Source organism: Lepisosteus platostomus, chromosome 8 (assembly GCF_059453375.1).
Source record: "Lepisosteus platostomus isolate fLepPlt1 chromosome 8, fLepPlt1.hap1, whole genome shotgun sequence".
In the NCBI taxonomy this organism is placed as follows: Eukaryota; Metazoa; Chordata; class Actinopteri; order Semionotiformes; family Lepisosteidae; genus Lepisosteus; species Lepisosteus platostomus.
This window is the reverse complement of record NC_142618.1, coordinates 2727720-2745128: the sequence shown is the minus strand read 5'-3', so window position 1 is coordinate 2745128 and position 17409 is coordinate 2727720. Positions and strand designations below refer to the sequence as shown.

Sequence of the window (17409 nt, the reverse complement as noted above, 5' to 3'; positions counted from 1 at the left end):
ACTGCAACATTTAAATCTTTCAGTGCAACTAAACTAACACGGAATAAAGTTTAGTACCTTGATGTATTTGCAGGACACACAACCGTGTATGTAAGATAATTACAAAACAAAATATTTTAGTGTGATGATTATCAAATACAAAATGACGAGTTGGAATCTTAATAACTATACTGTACATGAATTCTTATTAAGCAATCGAATTGTATTACTCTTATTGGTGTTCAAAAAGCACAAAATAAATTGTTCTAAAAGCAATAGAACACAACACAATGACACAGCACGGTGTATTATTGTCCGCATGTTCTCATTTAATTCCACATTAGGCGTATTAATGTTTTTTAATAGTCGATATTATTTGTGACAAATGATGTTAATAATCCCATATCCTGTACCTGGCAAAAAAAAGTTTACGTTTCAAAACAAACGATAAATAAAGGTACAAAAACGGTGTGCTTCTTATTAACTTGAGTTATATACTTGTTTAATGCGCTTTGGAACCACAATACATATCTGCATCCACGAGTTGTCAAAATTGCATTAACACATTGAAGATCACACTTCAGTCAGTATGAAACTTCTAATGAATAATTACCTTCATTAGGATACTCCATTAGGAATTCGGAGACTTTGTATAAGTAAAAGTCTATTGTTAGGTATCGTGTCTTAAATTTACTTTTCCGATAACAACTACTATTCTGAATTTAGCAAAATAAATATTTTAAATCGTCTCCCTATTGTTTTAATTATATTATTACATTTAACCAGGTCTGGGTCGTTATAAGTCATGCATACACCATTAGTATACTTTTAATTTAGTTATGAATTTCTATCTTGTCAATGAAAACAGAAAATGCTATAATGACTGCCTGTTACAGGTTTGTTTCCATATTGTACGTTATCCCCCAAATTTGGAAATACTATGAACTATTTTAACAACCGCAGGCAATGCAATATTATTGAATAGAATATTAAAACACAAACAAACGAAACCAGCAACAAAATATTGTAAAATACATAAAAAACTGAACGGTTATACACCCAATTTGGAAACATTTGTTGTTGATTTTTATATATTAAACATAACCTCGGTTAATAGGGGGAAAAAATAATTTGCTCGTTTAATGATCATCAACACAGGTCACTACAAAATAAACTTTTTACACGTGCTTTCCGACCTAGTTTTCGTCAAATATTAATGAATAAAACAACATCGACCTGAAGGAGAATTGAAGTTAAATGTTGGATTATTACTCATCTGTTCCCTCAGTTTATCTATTTTGTTGGTGCCAGTCCTGATCAGCCGGTCCTGGTTAATGTGAAGATAGCAGGCTAGGAGACAGAGAGGCGTCCGGCTCCCTTTCCTCGGAGTCATTCTTTAGCAGTTACTGTCAAAGCAGCAGAGAGAATGGCAACACACCGACCAACACCTCATCAGTCTTGAAGCTCGGTGCAGCTGGACGGGCAGAGGAGCAGAGACTTCAAATCCAGCGTGCATTCTGCACACTTTCTGGGAAAAAAACAGAGACAGAAATGTTGTGTCCATGTGACTGTTTGGCTGTGTACCTAGCTGATACCTTCAAAGTGTGCTCTGCGCGATGTCGTCTATTAGGGCGAAAGAAAGTTCTAATATCTACCGGGCGCATGTCTCTCTTGTCTCTCTCAACAGCCATTGTTCGAATAGAATTAATTCACTCGCTTTTCTGCTTCATTAAAATCACATAACTGGAACTGCCAGGAATAAATTAAGATTGGTGTGTGAACGGCTATGCCCAGGGATATAGTCCAATAAAGTTTAAAAAGTCTAGTATGGAGACTAACCATTTTTTTTTTCCTGTGAGTAACGAATACTTCGCTGAATAAATAGATCGCAGTACATTTCGTTTGTTAATACTGGACCACTAAACGCCGTGTTTCATTACCTTACAAAAAGTGAAAGGAAGGGCAAATAGTTTAAAAGAATGCGTTGATCTGCAGAAATGCGTACTATTTCTAAACGGCTTGATAACATTTTAGATTTCTAAAAATAAAAGTAAAAGAAGAATGAACATTGTTTAAACACTCTTCTCAATAAAAGAAGACAAACAGAGGGCAGATAACAATATAGCTATGTCTTGTCCGTGGCGCTGGCACGCACGGCCCCGACACTGATACTGCAACGGTGACCTGCAATTTACCCCGAAACACCGCAATTTACAGATTATCCTTCAGTTTGTTTTATAGCCAGACTGCAAACAGTAAAAGGGCATTTGATATTCTCCTGTCGACTCAGAACTCGGCAGAAAACAGCTTTCTGTTCTCCCCAACACGGACACGTCACAGCAACTTGGATCGAAAGCGGAGACTGCGCGGCGATGTCGTGGTTTCTATGAATAATGTAATTGTTACTCTTGTATTGTCACCTCTAAGTGCAACGCTTCTTATACCCACTGAGTAAATTAGCATCAAGTTCAAAGCAAATCCCTTTAAAATACATGAAGCGTGCTGGCGAGTTTGTGCTGCACAGGGCTGGAACTCTTCTAAGAGAGCAACAAGGTGCTTGAGTTAAGTCAACTAATTAGCGGCTGGGAAAATGATTTGCATTACTGGCCCGACGAAAACGCTTTTTTAAAAAGAAATACACAAAAATAAAATCAGATGCGATATTATTCTACTTGTTCTTTAGAGCAGACAAGATTTGTGTTCATTGTAATCGGAGAACGAGAGTAGATTACTCATTTTCCTTTCTATTCTTCCAACAATAAAATAAAATAGCATTAATATGTAGAACCAAGTACTCATATCTGAAAGTATATATATATATGATATAACTCTCATGCTACTACATAAGCTAAACAATAAATTGAAGTTACTTGCCAAACCCAAGAATGCTAGTCGGTTGAATATATTCTTTTATGTGGGCAATATCGGTGCTAATGAAATGTTTGGCGGTTGAAAAACAGTGGAATCCTTGTTATTATTATAACTGACTGTGCACAACAAACTGGAACCTGGGGGGAGGACAACAGCTTGCTGTGCATAACTTGAGTAACGTCGTTTTTCTATTGAAATATATATATTTTTTAAATATGACTGATTTGTTGTTACCTACTCTTTGTTTCTTTTAGAAGTACTATTACTTATTAAAATAAGTCTAAAAATCCCTTCAATATACGATGATTTCGTTTCATCAGTGGGTCTAGTCCTACTCCTGGGTGTGCTACAGGAGTTTTACAAGCTCGTTTAACAAAGAAATTGGTATAATCGTCGATATTCGTTGAAATAATGAAATTGAGAAAATTAGCGACAGAAATGCGTTTTGTTGTAGGCCTCTGCTTTTCCACAGAATGCAATGGACCTATTTATTATTGAAGCCTTTTTCGTCCGTACAGAGCGCTGAGAGGATTTGATCGTCTGCACGTAATTTGCCCTTTTCGTTATTCCACATGTTCGCTCTTGATCAAGGTGCTAATGCCTGTGCAAAGCTTTCTGTTTTAACGTGAATGATTGTATTAGAGTGTGTCCCTTTTTTGTGCGGTCTCGGAGACTAGCACCCCCGCGGCGCGCTCTGTATTTGCTCAGAGTAACTTGAATCCAATCAGAGACCAGCCTCGCAGTTTCCATCGGCTTCTTCCACAGGCACCTCCTCCTCATAAACATCACCGACAGCCTGCAGCTCGTCCACTCATTACTCTACCTAAGATCAGCTGAAGTTACGGTGGAATACTTCAACCAGCGACTGATGGATCACCACCACTAGGTCTGAGTTCTTTCTTATTTTTCTCAAACGTTTCTTCTTTTTTTTTACTCACCGTGTAAAAAAACAACATCTGCTTCTGTATTCCACAACACGCCAGCGGTGAAGGAGCTAAATCGTTTGGGGTATTGTTTTGTCACGGTTATCCTGCGTTAAACTCTTATCTGTTATGGGTCTTATCAAGCGGTTATCTCATTGCTGCAAAGACATATTGCATTTTGTTTCCTATCTATAGACGCTGTGTGGGTTTTTTGGTAATTATGATGAAGCTATCTAAGGAGGGGGACGGGACTTAAAGTCGTGGCACAGAAAATACTTTTCATTTCACGGTTCTGTGTGCTGGATTACGTTCTACCAGACTCTTAATAATGTTTTTATTTGATCATCAAAAAACAAAAAGTCTCACGAATCTAAATCATCTATCGGAGATTTGGGGAGTTTTATTAGACTTTGTTTTTGCAGCCTTTACCAATATTGCTAATAAATCAATGCAGAGCCTGCGTGAATGCACAGTGCTTGGAGCCAGACAAGCGATTTCATTTAAAAATGAAAGTAAGTCGTATGTGGACAAGGCAAAGAAAAATAACGGTGTTGCCTGGCACTCGTGTCTCCATAAGGTATGTTATCTGAACAGAACAGGGCGCGTCTGAAATATTCCAGCGAATTTCATAACTGACTTCGTGCTGCGGGTCAAAACTAATTTCCCCTGGAAGCGGCAAGAGTAGGTGATTCGCAGTTTCATCACTTAAACATTAACCTTGATCACGTTATAAATACGTGCCGGCGCCTTTCTCGAGTCTGACACGAAGGGGTAGCGTAACCGGTTCACGACTATAATGATGTATTTCGCATTTTGACCAATTTCGAAAAGGTGTCTTCTAGGATTTGTTTTTTAATTAGTTGGTTTATTTTCTTCGACCACTTTATCTCCGCGGAGACGTAACAACCCTCAAGGTTGTAATATACCTATTTTTAAGTTATGTGATCTCTGTACTGAAGGTGATGGTCTAAATTGCTCAATGTCTGATCAGCTCCCTTGGCCTTCGATGACCGCCGTCGTCGGGTGATCCTCATCAGAAGCGACTTTAGCGAGTTCAGAGAGTTATCACACCCTTACTACGTTTCTTCTCCTGTTCGCAGGGGATTCCCTCGAAATTTCCTCGACTCCGTTCTCTAGACCGGAGCCTGGATGGACCTGAGTGAACGCGGCTGGTCCATGGTTAAGCGGCAGTCCTCCAGCAGCCCAGGGTCATCGCCGGCGGAGCAGAGCTACTTCAGCAGCAGCAGCGACAGGAGGGACAGACCCGCTTCTGCCTCTGGAGAGCTGAGGTCACCGTCGGCCACCAGTCTTGACGCTGAAGGAAACCAGCTGACGGAGGGCCGGTCACTACACTCCTACGTTCCCTTTGGACATCACAGCACCCTGCCCAGTTCGGAGGACATAACCCTGTTCACGGATTTGGACCAGGGCAACAAGCTCATCATCTCCAGTGGGGCGTCCAAGGGGAGTTTAATTGTAGACCCCAGCGACATGTACCAGACCCTGGCTATTGCGGCGTCCCAGGGCCCCGCGGGATACGACTCTTCCGCCGGTAGCTACATGCACTCCACGGCACCTTCTCCAGTGTACGTGCCGACCACCAGGGTGGGACCAATGATACCCAGCATCCCGTACCTGCAGGGCAGCGGCTCCTCGCAGCCGGGCCATGGGGTCAGCAGCCACTCGGTGTGGCCGCAGCCGGCCCCCGAGAGCCCTTCCTACAGCGCCAGCAGCCCCCACGCCTCCAACCGCTATCACTACTCCCCAAGCCCCCCGATGAACAACGGGGCGTCCAGGGACAGCGGCTACAGCAACACCCTGAACGTGAACGGCAGAGAGCAGTACAGCACGCTTACACGCTCCCTGAGTGGATCTTACCCGAGCCCGTACTCGCCTTACGTGGGACCGCAGCTGTCCGCGGCGTGGCCCTCCGGCCCGTTCGAGAACACGATGCTGCACACTCTGCAGACCAGAGGAGCGCCCTTGCCCATCCGCGGACCCGGGGGAGGTATGCAGAGTCGACCGCTTCCACTCACGCACTCGCGGGGCCGTTTTTAAAGCCTTTTTCCTTTTCCGCGCCATACCGCGTGGTAATGTAACCCGTTTTTAAGGATGAAGCCGGGACGTGGTAAGATCGACACATAAAAGGTGTTTTGATCCTCTGCCGGTGTTGATTGTGCAACCACTAACCTACCTAATCGATAACTCGGAAAATAATATAAAAAAATAGCGGTTAATCAAAATCTAGACCTGGGCATAAGTAACAGACCGGTGAAGTTAAGACGTACCTGTTATTTTAGACTGCTGACCAGAAAGATTATACAGTTAGAGTTCATGGGCACTATACTACAAGGCTTCAACGATGGAGATGTTCGAAATATTCAGAAACATATTTCTTTATCGAAGTAATGTTAGGTTTTGCATGAGTTTGAACGAGGTTCCAGTATCTTGTTCCTTTAAGGTTGATAAAAGCCACAGCGGTTTTTTTATTCCCGATTGAACGATTTAGCTCTCTTTTCACCTCTAAAACAATCAGCATTTGATCGTTCAGGAAGGTGTATTACGCTCACGGGACTCAACGACATTGTCAAAGGGCGTATTTTACGCTTCACGTTTGTATCGCAGCTCAACTTAAGAATTAATCATTTTCTCCAGAAAATGTAAAGCAAAAGTCTCCCTAAAATATATGTACAGATGAAGGCTGTTCCATAGGCGTTCTCGCTGCTGAGCTCATTTACAAGCTGGAATTATTTTTTTCCCAGAAAGTCCGTGTTGAAAGTATTCGAGAGTGAAGTTGTATTCCAAAAAAGTGCAGTATCCTAAAAACGAATGTTTCCTTGCTTTATACATTTTTCACATTTCTATATTAGAATGGTGCAACAGTTTAGTGCTCTGATCCTGATCGAGTGTTTTCTTGAAAGTGGAGCCCGAAGCCACCTCCACACTGTTCTGTGGGTTTCTGCATTTTGCGCTGCGATAAAGTCACCTGTGAAAAATTGCTCGTCTGTGGCATTTAATGCACGCGCCCACGTCCTAATAAATTTGTGTTAAGGCTCCTTTTTAAACCCACTGTGGGGATAGATGGATTAACAGAAGACGTGTTCAAGTAACAAAGGGGCGTTTGCCAAGTTATGTGCAGACCTGTCTACCATGTTCTTATGAAAGGCAACAAAATTCAAAATCGTTACCGATTTTCCGAGTCTCGTTTTGTTTAAAATGAAATGTAGCCCAACTCTTAATATATTACAATATTAATTTGTTTGTATTAAAATACTTCTGGATAGCAATAGGCCTAGTTTCCTTTTATCTTTGCATGGAATATAGACTATGATTTTATTTCGATTTTCAGTCACCACACAAGAAATATTACAAAGTTAACAAAGATGCAAGGTTATCATTTTGTTATATAGTCGAACTGAATGCGATATATTATTTAATTTTCCTTCTAATATGTTAAAACACATAGCACTTTGTTTTCAATTCAATTTTCTGCATGATCGAATAGTACGAGTTGACATTTAATTGTACTATAAGAACAATAACTATCTAATAATAATCTAATAATAAACATATTTAGCAACTATTATTTTAGTTTAAGTAAAAAATAATCATATCAATTAAAACCAACTATGTTTGTCTAATAATGATTTAATCAACTCTAGCGAAGTACATATTTATCAACTGTTATTTTCGGTTTCTGCTACAGCAGATCCTGGTTTTGACGAAATAAAAACACACCTAAATGTATTTAAGAGGGTGAAGATATTATCATTAAAATGCTTTGATCGTGTGTTTATTTGGCGTATCCCTAGAGTACAATAGTTAGGAGCTTCATGAAGACAAGAAGCGCAAATAGCACGTGTAAAGCGAAAAAAGTCATAGCATCTTCAAAACACAAACCTGATTCCTACCCGATTGCAATGACAAAAAACAAACAGGTTTATGACGAACCAATAAACAAAATGACAGATTAAGCGGGATTAAACCTGCATCAACAGGTGATTCCTAAAAGGATTATTAAAATGTTCATTTTTTTACACTCCACAGGTGAATATATTCTCATCTAAAATCCAGACTGTCATATAGGCCTGTATATGAAAAGCCTCGTTTTATGTACTAATGGAATCTTTACGAACAGACCCTTCTTTCTAAAGACTTTTCTAATAGTTTAATAGTAGACACCTCACAATGATTAATACTTTACGTTTTACATAATTAACTTACATTTGTGGGATCGGTTATTGGCAGATAATACCTTCAAAACGTGTTTATTATCCCTTTGACACAGGATTAAGTCTTATTGTATGTATTGTAGACTATAAATACACACCTCGGTGACTGCTGGGTCATTTTATCTTTAGGACTTCTTCATTTGGATTACATAACGCGGTGTTAGCAATGCATAAGAACAGAAAAGACTTGATTCGGCCCATTTTAATTCGGCCCTTGGGTTGATACCTGTTTAGAGATACGGTGATATATTATTAACTAGAACGTCTCTTTTTGATCAGTTTATTGATTAACACTTTTAGGTGACTTCACAGGTGGACTATGGCACAATTAAAGCGAGTTGACTCAAAATCTGTCTTATTGATGGTTATTGACAACTTAAAAACCATCAGCAAAATTCAGCAAGGGTAACATCAACCGAATTAAGGAAACACTGTCAAAATATGACCTTTGGGCTATCTGGATTGTTATTTTTAAAGCCACCGCGGTTTTGAATACCCTGATTGAACAATTCAGCTCTTTTTCTACTTTTAAAAACAATCAGCATTTGATCGATCAGAAAGGCGTATTACGGTTTTAACCGTTAAAACCTAAAACATATTTTGCAGTTCCAAGATATTGAGTTTTGTTTGTAAAGCGGGATCGTTGGAGCCGACAGTCTTTTTGTGTGTGATAATAATTCGTTGTCTTGGTTCCCATACAGACATACTGGATGATCTGGGCGAGAGCAGAGAATGTGTGAATTGCGGCTCCATCTCAACGCCTTTGTGGAGAAGAGATGGCACTGGCCACTACCTCTGTAACGCCTGCGGACTGTACAGTAAAATGAACGGGCTGAGTCGGCCGCTTATTAAACCACAGAAGCGAATGGTAAGGAGATGGAAAGTTTTGTGGTGTCCGATTCTACACTCAATCACACATAGGTGTCTCAGTGCGGTCCCCAGGCGATTCAGATTCCTGCGATATTAATTGGTTTCCTGACTTGTTCCCTGTAGAATGTTCTACCGGCTTGTCTGCAGTAGGTAAATAAAGAGAAACGGAAAGGTTCAAGGTGAATTTAATGTCAATAAAAGCACCCTCCGTCCTCTGCTTTTCGATCAATCCTGGATCGTTTTACTGTTCACGGTAGATTTCAATCACCATGGTGAAACTGGCTGGATTATGTATTTTAAACAATCTTTTTTTTACAGAGACGTCAAGTTAAACACCATTGAATTTCTGTTTTATTAAACTCTACTTAAATATTTTAAATTATTTTATGAAGCCGAACATTTTTCCTCAACTCCTTAATCCTTTACACCGTACACATTATTTAGCTGAATTTACATCCCATATTCAATTGTTCAAACGTAAAAGTACCAAGACTTAATTTAAATTGTTTACTGAGCTGTCTCTCGGGAATCTGGTTAATTAACGCCTTTGGCCATTTGGCATTTGCACTGATAACATTCCACGTGTAACTAACTAATCGAAGTCGAAACTGCGTCGAAACCATTTTTGATTTGAATTAAAATATTTGCTTCGTGCGATATTTCAGTTTGGTGCGGGGGGGATTTTTAAGGCGATGAGATTTTCACTTCCACGGACACCTGCATGAATGAGCGGACAAAACTAGATATTTTAAAACAGAATCTTATCGTGTATTTTATATTGATGTGGTTTTTTTTAATATTAAAAGTAATCTGTATCCTCTTTTCTCGTCTGCAGTCTTCCTCGAGGAGGATTGGGCTTTCCTGCGCCAATTGCCACACCAGCACGACCACTCTGTGGCGCAGGAACGCGGAGGGCGAGCCGGTCTGCAACGCGTGTGGCCTCTACACCAAGCTGCACGGGGTGAGCAGTCCGCTCCGGGGGCCTGCGCCACACGCAGTGCGCCCTTACAGCCAGCCGGCTTTCGTAAAAGTTTCGCTAATTCGGAGTTATTATCGATTCTTTGTGTGTGTGTGTGCGTGTAGGAAATAGTTTACGATACGAAAAAAAGGCGAAAAGTTAGTAATCTATAATATAAAATAGGGGGGTTCATCTGTATAAGTATAACGCTCCGGACTTGAAATTGCAGCTAGGTCCGGATTCAAAACGAAAACACAGCCTGGAACACCTTTTAGCTTTAAAACAGAAAATATTAAACAGAGCAGGCCAGTGACATGCACATAAAAGCAATCTTTATTTATGGGTGGACTTCAACCAAGTCAGAGAAATAATATCGCCTCCCTGCTGAATCTGTTAATAATAATTGTAATCTTGCTATGTTCTCATTACTAGCATTGAATGGCAAGGTTCAGTAATCGGAAGAGATCTATTATAGTATAGATTTGTTACCTTATCGCGCCCGGGCGTATTTCTTCCAACCGGCATTGTTATGCGTGTTTTTTTTTTTTACAGATGAATTATGTTTTTAAATGTACCTAGATTTTAATCAAATACCACCGAATAAATGCGTATAAAGCCCGTGTAATGCTTGCGGTTTAACGGGGAAGCATAACCTCACAGGTGAAGGTCGAGCAAACATCTCCCCTTCGCATTAATTCATTTGGTTTAATTATTACCACGTATACCGTGCCGGCAGAATGTTAAAACGACGTGTTTGAAGGCCCTTGGCTTATTAAAAATTCGGTACCTTTTTTACAATGATGTGTCGGGTGAGCTGTAGAAATAATAAAGCTGTTCTGTACAGGTGCCCAGGCCGCTGGCCATGAAGAAAGAGGGGATCCAGACGAGGAAGCGAAAACCGAAGAACCTGAACAAGACCAAGGCCTCGTCCGGTAACCCAAACGCCTGCAGCACAATTCTGTATTTAATGTTCGAGTTAATCTTTTCGGGGCCTAAATGACTTGTGTTTTTCCCCGAAGGCAACAGCAATCCGGTGCCAATGACTCCGACGTCAACGTCGTCTTCCAACTCAGAGGACTGCTCGAAGAGCGTCTCTCCGTCCGGGCCCGTTTCAGGGGTAAGAGCCGAGCTAGATTGCACACCTGTCAAACGCAGGGATATTACGGCCATCGTATAACACAGAAGAGATCTCGCAGTTTTGCATTTGACATTCTTTTAACACTGAAAAGTTTTTTTTTCTTTCTGAAAACGAATTCGAACTGTTTTTTTTAAGGTCAATGCGTTTTACGTACTTCAGCATTTGTGGCAGGGCGAGGCGCGCAAAAAAAAAAACGACGCAATTTAAAGCCTGCCGACTTTACCTTCTAATACAGCATTTACTGTGAACACGAAGATAATGAATCGGAGCAAGAGCACAAGGTCATAGCCTACTCTGGGAAGGAAATAAATCTCGTCTTGTGCTCTGAAACCTGTCCTCCTTGAACTTCTAACTAAAAAGGAGTCTGTCATGTGTTTTATTTCCAATGTGTGTGTAATGTGCACATAGGTTTTGTATTTGTAGCTTGTTTTTCTTTTAAAGACCTCGGTATCGTCATGTGACTGTTTTCACAAGATAGCAATGGGCACCCATTGTATCTTTATTTTCTTAGGCTAGTAGACATTTGTATCTTAAGTGTTTCACAGTTCAAGTTTAAAAAGTTGAAATTATATTATATATAATACTTTTTGCTGACGCATTCCTCATGCTGCTTATTGAAATACACAATACAATATAATATTTTCTGGAAGATACTGTACACTTAACATCATTGTAGCCTTCAGAGTCACTTTTAATCATATACTTAAATACATATAAATATGACAAATGACATTAATGGACTGCAAATTTCTATCAAATCATTTTGCAAAAATCCAAAGTTAGATGTATTTTTGAACTATAGTGTTTCAGTTGTCAGAATAATAAACCACACTTTTTGTATTTGTTGTTCTGAGAAGCAGTTTTGTCCTGTGTGAACATTCTACCATTTGGATGTGCACATTATTGAGAAAATGTAATAGGTTTGTCCCATGCCGAAAAAAAGAAGAAAGAAAAGAAAGAAAACGCAACGTTTCGGCCGTGGAGCCTTCCTGAGGAGCTCACACCTGAAGAAGCCTCCACGGCCGAAACTTTTTCTTTCTTCCTTTTTTAAGCATGGAACAAAGCTGTTACTTGTTCCTTTGCAGCCTGCGCATGCTGACGCAGCTGCCCACCGGAACTTATTGAGAATATATCTGTTAACAAAGTTACATTTGGAAATAGGCTTTTACATTTTAACATTGGCAGTGTGGAAGGCAGTGAAATCAATATTATTGGGTTTTAGACTAAAAGCAAGTGAGAACAGAAAACTGTTCCTGATTTAGTCATACCAGTGTTTATAAGTGGAGGATTCATTGTAGTGGTATATTCTCACACCCATGTCCCTTTAGAGGCTGTGCTAAAGAACAGACCTACCTCACTGATGTACAGTGAATCTGTTTCATTTTAGAAATTACTAGGTTTTTTTTTTTTACTTCTTTCATCATGATGGACACAATGCATTTTGTGCTTAAACTGGAACATCCCAGAGACAAGAAACATCCCATGTCCTCACTGTCTAGAGAAAGATTCCTCTGACACTCGACAAACATTGAGATTGGCTGCAACATCACACATCATTACATATTCTTTGTTGATCAGAAGAATTTTATGCACAGACATTCACCATAGCCGGTGCTGTGTGACTGCTGGTGTAGTTTGAGTTAGGGAGAGGGTTAGTGGTTCCTTCCAGAAACGAAAGCACATTATGTGATAGGGACCTGTAGTCTGCTCTTTTCCATCCTTTTATGGAATTAACACCTACCTGGTTATGAACATATCAGTGTGTGCGCAAAATCTTAATGAAAAATGCTTGAATAATTGATTTATTAGAGCAAATGGAAAATATTCTGTTTTCCTATCATTCATTTTTGGAGGTTTTAGTTAGTGACAGGCATTTGCTGATAAATGTGTGTATAGTCTTGATATAGATTTAGTTTTTTTGCTATATGCGGAAGCCTTTTTTTGTCTTTTATTTCTGACATGGATTTTCTCTGTAAAATAGGGAAATAACTACCCTCTAACAAAGTGCTGTGCATAATCTTGAACCTCAAGCTGCCTAAGAAAGTTTCGATGTGTTTTGTAAAAAGTAGTTGTATTTGAAGAAGATCACTTTATTAGCCATATACAATTTCTTGTATTAGGAATTTGTCTTTTCGCAGACCCCGGCTTGCTCTCCATGAAACTCACAGACAGGGAGAGAGAAGTTTGGGGTCAGAGCGCAGGGTCAGCCATTTATACGGCGCCCCTGGAGCAGTTGGGGTGAAGGGCTTTGCTCAGGGGCCCAGCAGAGTAGGATTCCTCTGCCGGCCGCAGGATTTGAACCGGCAACCTTCCAGGCACACAGCCTTAGCCACAGTGCCACCTGCTACTTGTAACTGACAAATTGTCATAAATTTCCAATTGTTTTTTTTTTTTAAGCAAGGTCGTAGACAGGAGTTCATTAAAAAAAGAACAGAATTCCTCAAGACCTTGGAATGATGATTACCAAAAACTCGAAAATATGAGACTGCCCTCTTTTCTCCATGAAACCGGGGGGGCTTTGAGGAGCTCAGAATCGCGTCGCTTGTGGGTGGTGATTGAGTCACGGTGTTCCCTGGGAAGTAAACCCGCGCTGCTCGTTTGTCATTAAAGGTGAATTCCTCTGCGATGCCGGCACAGGGAGATGGACCCGGCACCGGGAGTTCTGCGGTGAAGTACTCGGGCCAGGAAGGCCTTTACACTGGAGTCAGCCTGACGTCCACGGCTGAAGTGGCCTCCGCTGTCCGGGGGGAGACGTGGTGTGCGCTGGCTCTAGCCTAACCCCTGGAAAGGGAGATTGACGTGGGCTTCAGATGCCTCACCAGTGGGCCGGCGGCGCTATCATCATCATCATCATCATCATCATCCTCACAGCTGCTGCGCAGGCGAGGTGGCAAGATGTGACACGGGAAGAGTATGTTTTCTTTCTTTTCATCCTTGGGCTTTGACGGAAGAGGAGCAGGACAGCCACAGCTCTGCCCTCCTACTGGGGCTGTAGTTTCTCACAAGGATTTTTTTTAGTATTCAAAAGGAAGAGAGATTTCTGGGCAGAGCGAGACGCATAAACGTTAGGCCACTTACAGTTGTCACAGGTGCGGTGGCCTTTTAGACAAGGGTTTTAGATCAAGCTTGTTGACTTTTATACAGGCCTATATAATTCTGCAAAGGGTACTTTCAGAACAAGTGTGCTTTGTGTAATGTGGAACTTTTTGGATGAAGAAAGAATTTCACAGAGATGAAAACGCAGAACTGTAAGAAGTATTCTGTCACTGGCTCAGTATGTTTTGTAAGCATGGATTTGTGAATATGTTCCCCCTTTTAGTATTTTGATGTTAATTGATTTCATATATTTTTGAAGTCCGAAATGTGGTACAGACACTGTACCTGTACTGTTAACTGGAATAGTAGATGAAGTACAAAGAAATTTTACCTGAATCAAAGCTGTAGTATTTATTATCCTTTAAATGGTGAAAAATATTTTTTCTTCAATAAAAGTATGGCAATGTGGCAGAATTAAATGTTAGTTTGGCCTGTTGTCCTTTATAAAATGAATACAAATTGATAATGTGTTGTGTAGAGCTTTTTTATAAAGCTGCATATTTCTTTAGTTTTCCAGTTGTTGAAAGAAAGCTCCAGTTGTTGGAATGAAATTATATGGTTTTATACAGGGTAGCAAACAGACATTCACTAACTTCCATTAGTTCAGTATATGTATTTTAAGTGCAATTGTGTTCTTGTTGCAACAATCAGTGTTAAATCAAATGTTTCAGATTTAACAATAAATTTTGCAATAGATAAAAGTCCTTAACTTAATGGTACTTATTAATTTAAAATACATTTTTCCAGGCATCTTAAGAGCTATAAATATGTTCTAGAGTTTAAAAAAGTGTCCAGTTGCTTCAAAAAAAATAAAATGAAAAATACTTATTCTAAATTACCACACAATCGCTTAGAACAAATTTCACTCAGGAAAATTTTACTGACACGTCTTTTTGTTACATTTAAAATGCAAAAGAAAAAGAGCATTGTGGCAATATTTTCTAGACATGTCTGAAACTTTACTACCTAAGTGATACATATGTAAATACTCCAAGGTATGTGAGTGTCTTAACTTTTATTGATAAAAGTTTGTAAAAAATAGTCAAATGTATAGCTTGGTTGAAGCCACATTTTTGTTTTTCCATTTTTTTTTTCAAAAGATTGAAATGTCTTTGACATACTGTTATTTGTTCAGTAAAACTAATTAAAACATAAGTAATTTCTAACAAGAGAAGTTCTTTTGCTTGTAGTTTGTCATTTGTTTCAGAGAGAAAAGACTGGCAAACTTTTCTGCCAGTCTGTGGTGTTCTGTTCTGTTTTGAGCAAAAAGTCCCAGAATTTAGCAGAGCCTAACGGAGGTAGGAAAGGCAAAAACAATTGTTTCTGCTGACAAATGTGGAGAACATGTTGTAAAGGGCCAGGAGAAATTGTATGGCTTGAGAAAACACTAAAAGAAAATCTGTCTTTGAAAATTATTGCCATTAGTTGCAGTGTAGTTTGGTTTCCAGCGCTCAATAAAATTTATTTGATTACAGTATTATTTTGTTCTTGATCTTTGCTGCAATGCGGGTGACATTAGGTTGTAAAATAAAGAGCTGTAGCAGATTTTAAATTTCATTACTACTGTATCGGCCATTTCACGTGATTTACGCTCTTGAGTGCTTCAGATATTCCATCTTCGTCTTCCACACCATTGTCATCTTCTAATTTAAATGGATGTTCTTATCTGAGGTTCAGGAGGGGTAACGACAGACAGGACAGTCTCACCCAGCTGTTTTAAATCTCAATCATTCCTCCTTTTTCTGTATTCTGAACAGTATAGAACTCTTACACCCTCCTCTGCTCACATTGTTGTCACACTCATCCCACCTCCACCCCATCTCCACCTGTGCAGCCGCCCCCTGGTTAACCCCTCCTCTGTGCCGCCTCATAATATGACCAGGAGGTTCCTCTTAGCCAAAACTTCCATCCATCCATCCATTTCTAACCACGTCTTCTAGTTCAGGGACATGGGGGGAGCAGAGCCTATCTCAACAAGCAATGGGCGCAAGGCAGGATACACCCTGGGCGGGACACTAGTTCATCGCAGGGCAGACAAGCCAAAACCCATACTTAAATACCCAATAAACGTTCACAAAACCTCAGATTCTTGGATGTTGTTATTCCTCGGGACATGTTTTTGATACATTATTTTTCCTGAGAGATCTGCTGTGTGTAGCTCTACTTACGCTTTCAGGTCTGATTAGGCAGTAGAACAAAGCCAAGCAAAAGAAAAAAAAAACTTGGATACATGTCTGTATCTCTCTGCAGGGCTTCATTCTTCCACACAGCATAACCCTGTATTCTGGATAAATGTCATAAATAATGTTCCCCATTATCAATTGTACATATAGAAAACAATAAGTAACAGCTAGGTGGTGTAATGTATACATGTTGTACTGCAACAGAGATAACATTTTCTTCAGTCAACTACAGAACAGATAACTAGTGTAGTGTACTGAACAGGAATTGTACACTGATAAGATGGGTTCCAGCTTGGTAACCACTGAGATTGCAATGGGACTGCACTACTGGCATGATGCGAGGTCTGAAGTGCTAATTGGTTAAGATGCTCAATTGCATATTTGTACTTCATCTAAAACTGATTTTAAGAGAAAAGTGCACAATGTTAAATTAAACAATTTTTGTTTATGACATCGACATAGTCCTTTAAATGGAGTAATATTAATTGATAGTAAAATATTGCATCTTTGCAGATATGAATATTGCATCTTTTTAGATTTCTCACAAGGGATTTAATTGTTCCACGGCTATTGTGTCACTGTGAGGACTGATGAAAAAATAATGTCTTTTTTTTCTGGCAAGTCAGAAATAGCATTGGGTGGATTTTCCATCAAGCAGAGAAAGTTTAATGCTTCTACAAAAAGTACATAATTAAGGTTCCTGTATCGTATTTTTCCAAAGGCCAAAGAATGCTCAAAAACTATTTTGAAGGAACAGTGCGTTTGAAAGGGACATGCCTTTAGCATAAATAAATAATAATTGACACAGTCACACTAAACAAGGTTTAGTGCACGTAATGTGAACACACATTCAAATCAATGGCTCTGTTTGAGAAAGAAATGCAGTTTTCTTACATTATTATTTTACTCTGAAACAGCACAGTGGTACAGTGACTTTGAGATTGAGGAATAATTGCTAAAATTTGATAACTGGAATGACCAGTTTTGTTCTTTACATTCAGGTCCTGATAGAATCCTTCTTTGTGAGAGCCCTGTAGATATTTTTTAAGTTCATTATACAGGACAAGTGGTAATCACAAAAATAAAAGAAAAACTCATTGAAAAGTTTCTGGATTGCTTTAAAAATGAAAAAAAAAAGTTGCGAATAACTGGAAAAAAA

At 39.6% G+C, this 17409-nt stretch overlaps 1 protein-coding gene and 1 long non-coding RNA gene across 4 annotated transcripts; one reads left to right on the top strand and one right to left on the bottom strand.

Moving 5' to 3' along the window:
- Positions 1-453: 453 nt before the first annotated feature.
- On the bottom strand, positions 454-3919 carry LOC148655500 (uncharacterized). Its single transcript, XR_015940690.1, has 2 exons — positions 3789-3919; positions 454-1507 (listed from the first exon to the last, which is right to left on the bottom strand). It is a non-coding gene; the product is annotated as an uncharacterized LOC148655500 (long non-coding RNA).
- gata6 (GATA binding protein 6) lies at positions 3580-15544 on the top strand. 3 transcript variants are annotated; one of them, XM_088642042.1, is made up of 7 exons: positions 3580-3736; positions 4874-5781; positions 8707-8873; positions 9711-9836; positions 10678-10765; positions 10853-10950; positions 13582-15544. In XM_088642042.1, exons 2-7 carry the CDS (start codon positions 4923-4925, stop codon positions 13747-13749), a joined length of 1506 nt encoding a protein of 501 aa, XP_088498168.1. In that variant the 5' UTR covers positions 3580-3736; positions 4874-4922; the 3' UTR covers positions 13750-15544. The 3 variants fall into 3 exon arrangements, with proteins under 3 accessions (XP_088498168.1, XP_088498169.1, XP_088498170.1); XM_088642043.1 differs by lacking the exon at positions 3580-3736 and adding an exon at positions 3986-4350; XM_088642044.1 differs by lacking the exon at positions 3580-3736 and adding an exon at positions 4481-4604.
- Positions 15545-17409: the final 1865 nt, after the last annotated feature.

Bases quoted from the DNA above. Each gene is read 5' to 3' on its own strand.
- gata6 (XM_088642042.1), top strand. From the start codon at position 4,923: ATGGACCTGAGTGAACGCGGCTGGTCCATGGTTAAGCGGCAGTCCTCC. The intron at 8,874-9,710 runs GTAAGGAGATGG...TCTCGTCTGCAG, and splicing joins TTAAACCACAGAAGCGAATG to TCTTCCTCGAGGAGGATTGG. The intron at 9,837-10,677 runs GTGAGCAGTCCG...TGTTCTGTACAG, and splicing joins TCTACACCAAGCTGCACGGG to GTGCCCAGGCCGCTGGCCAT.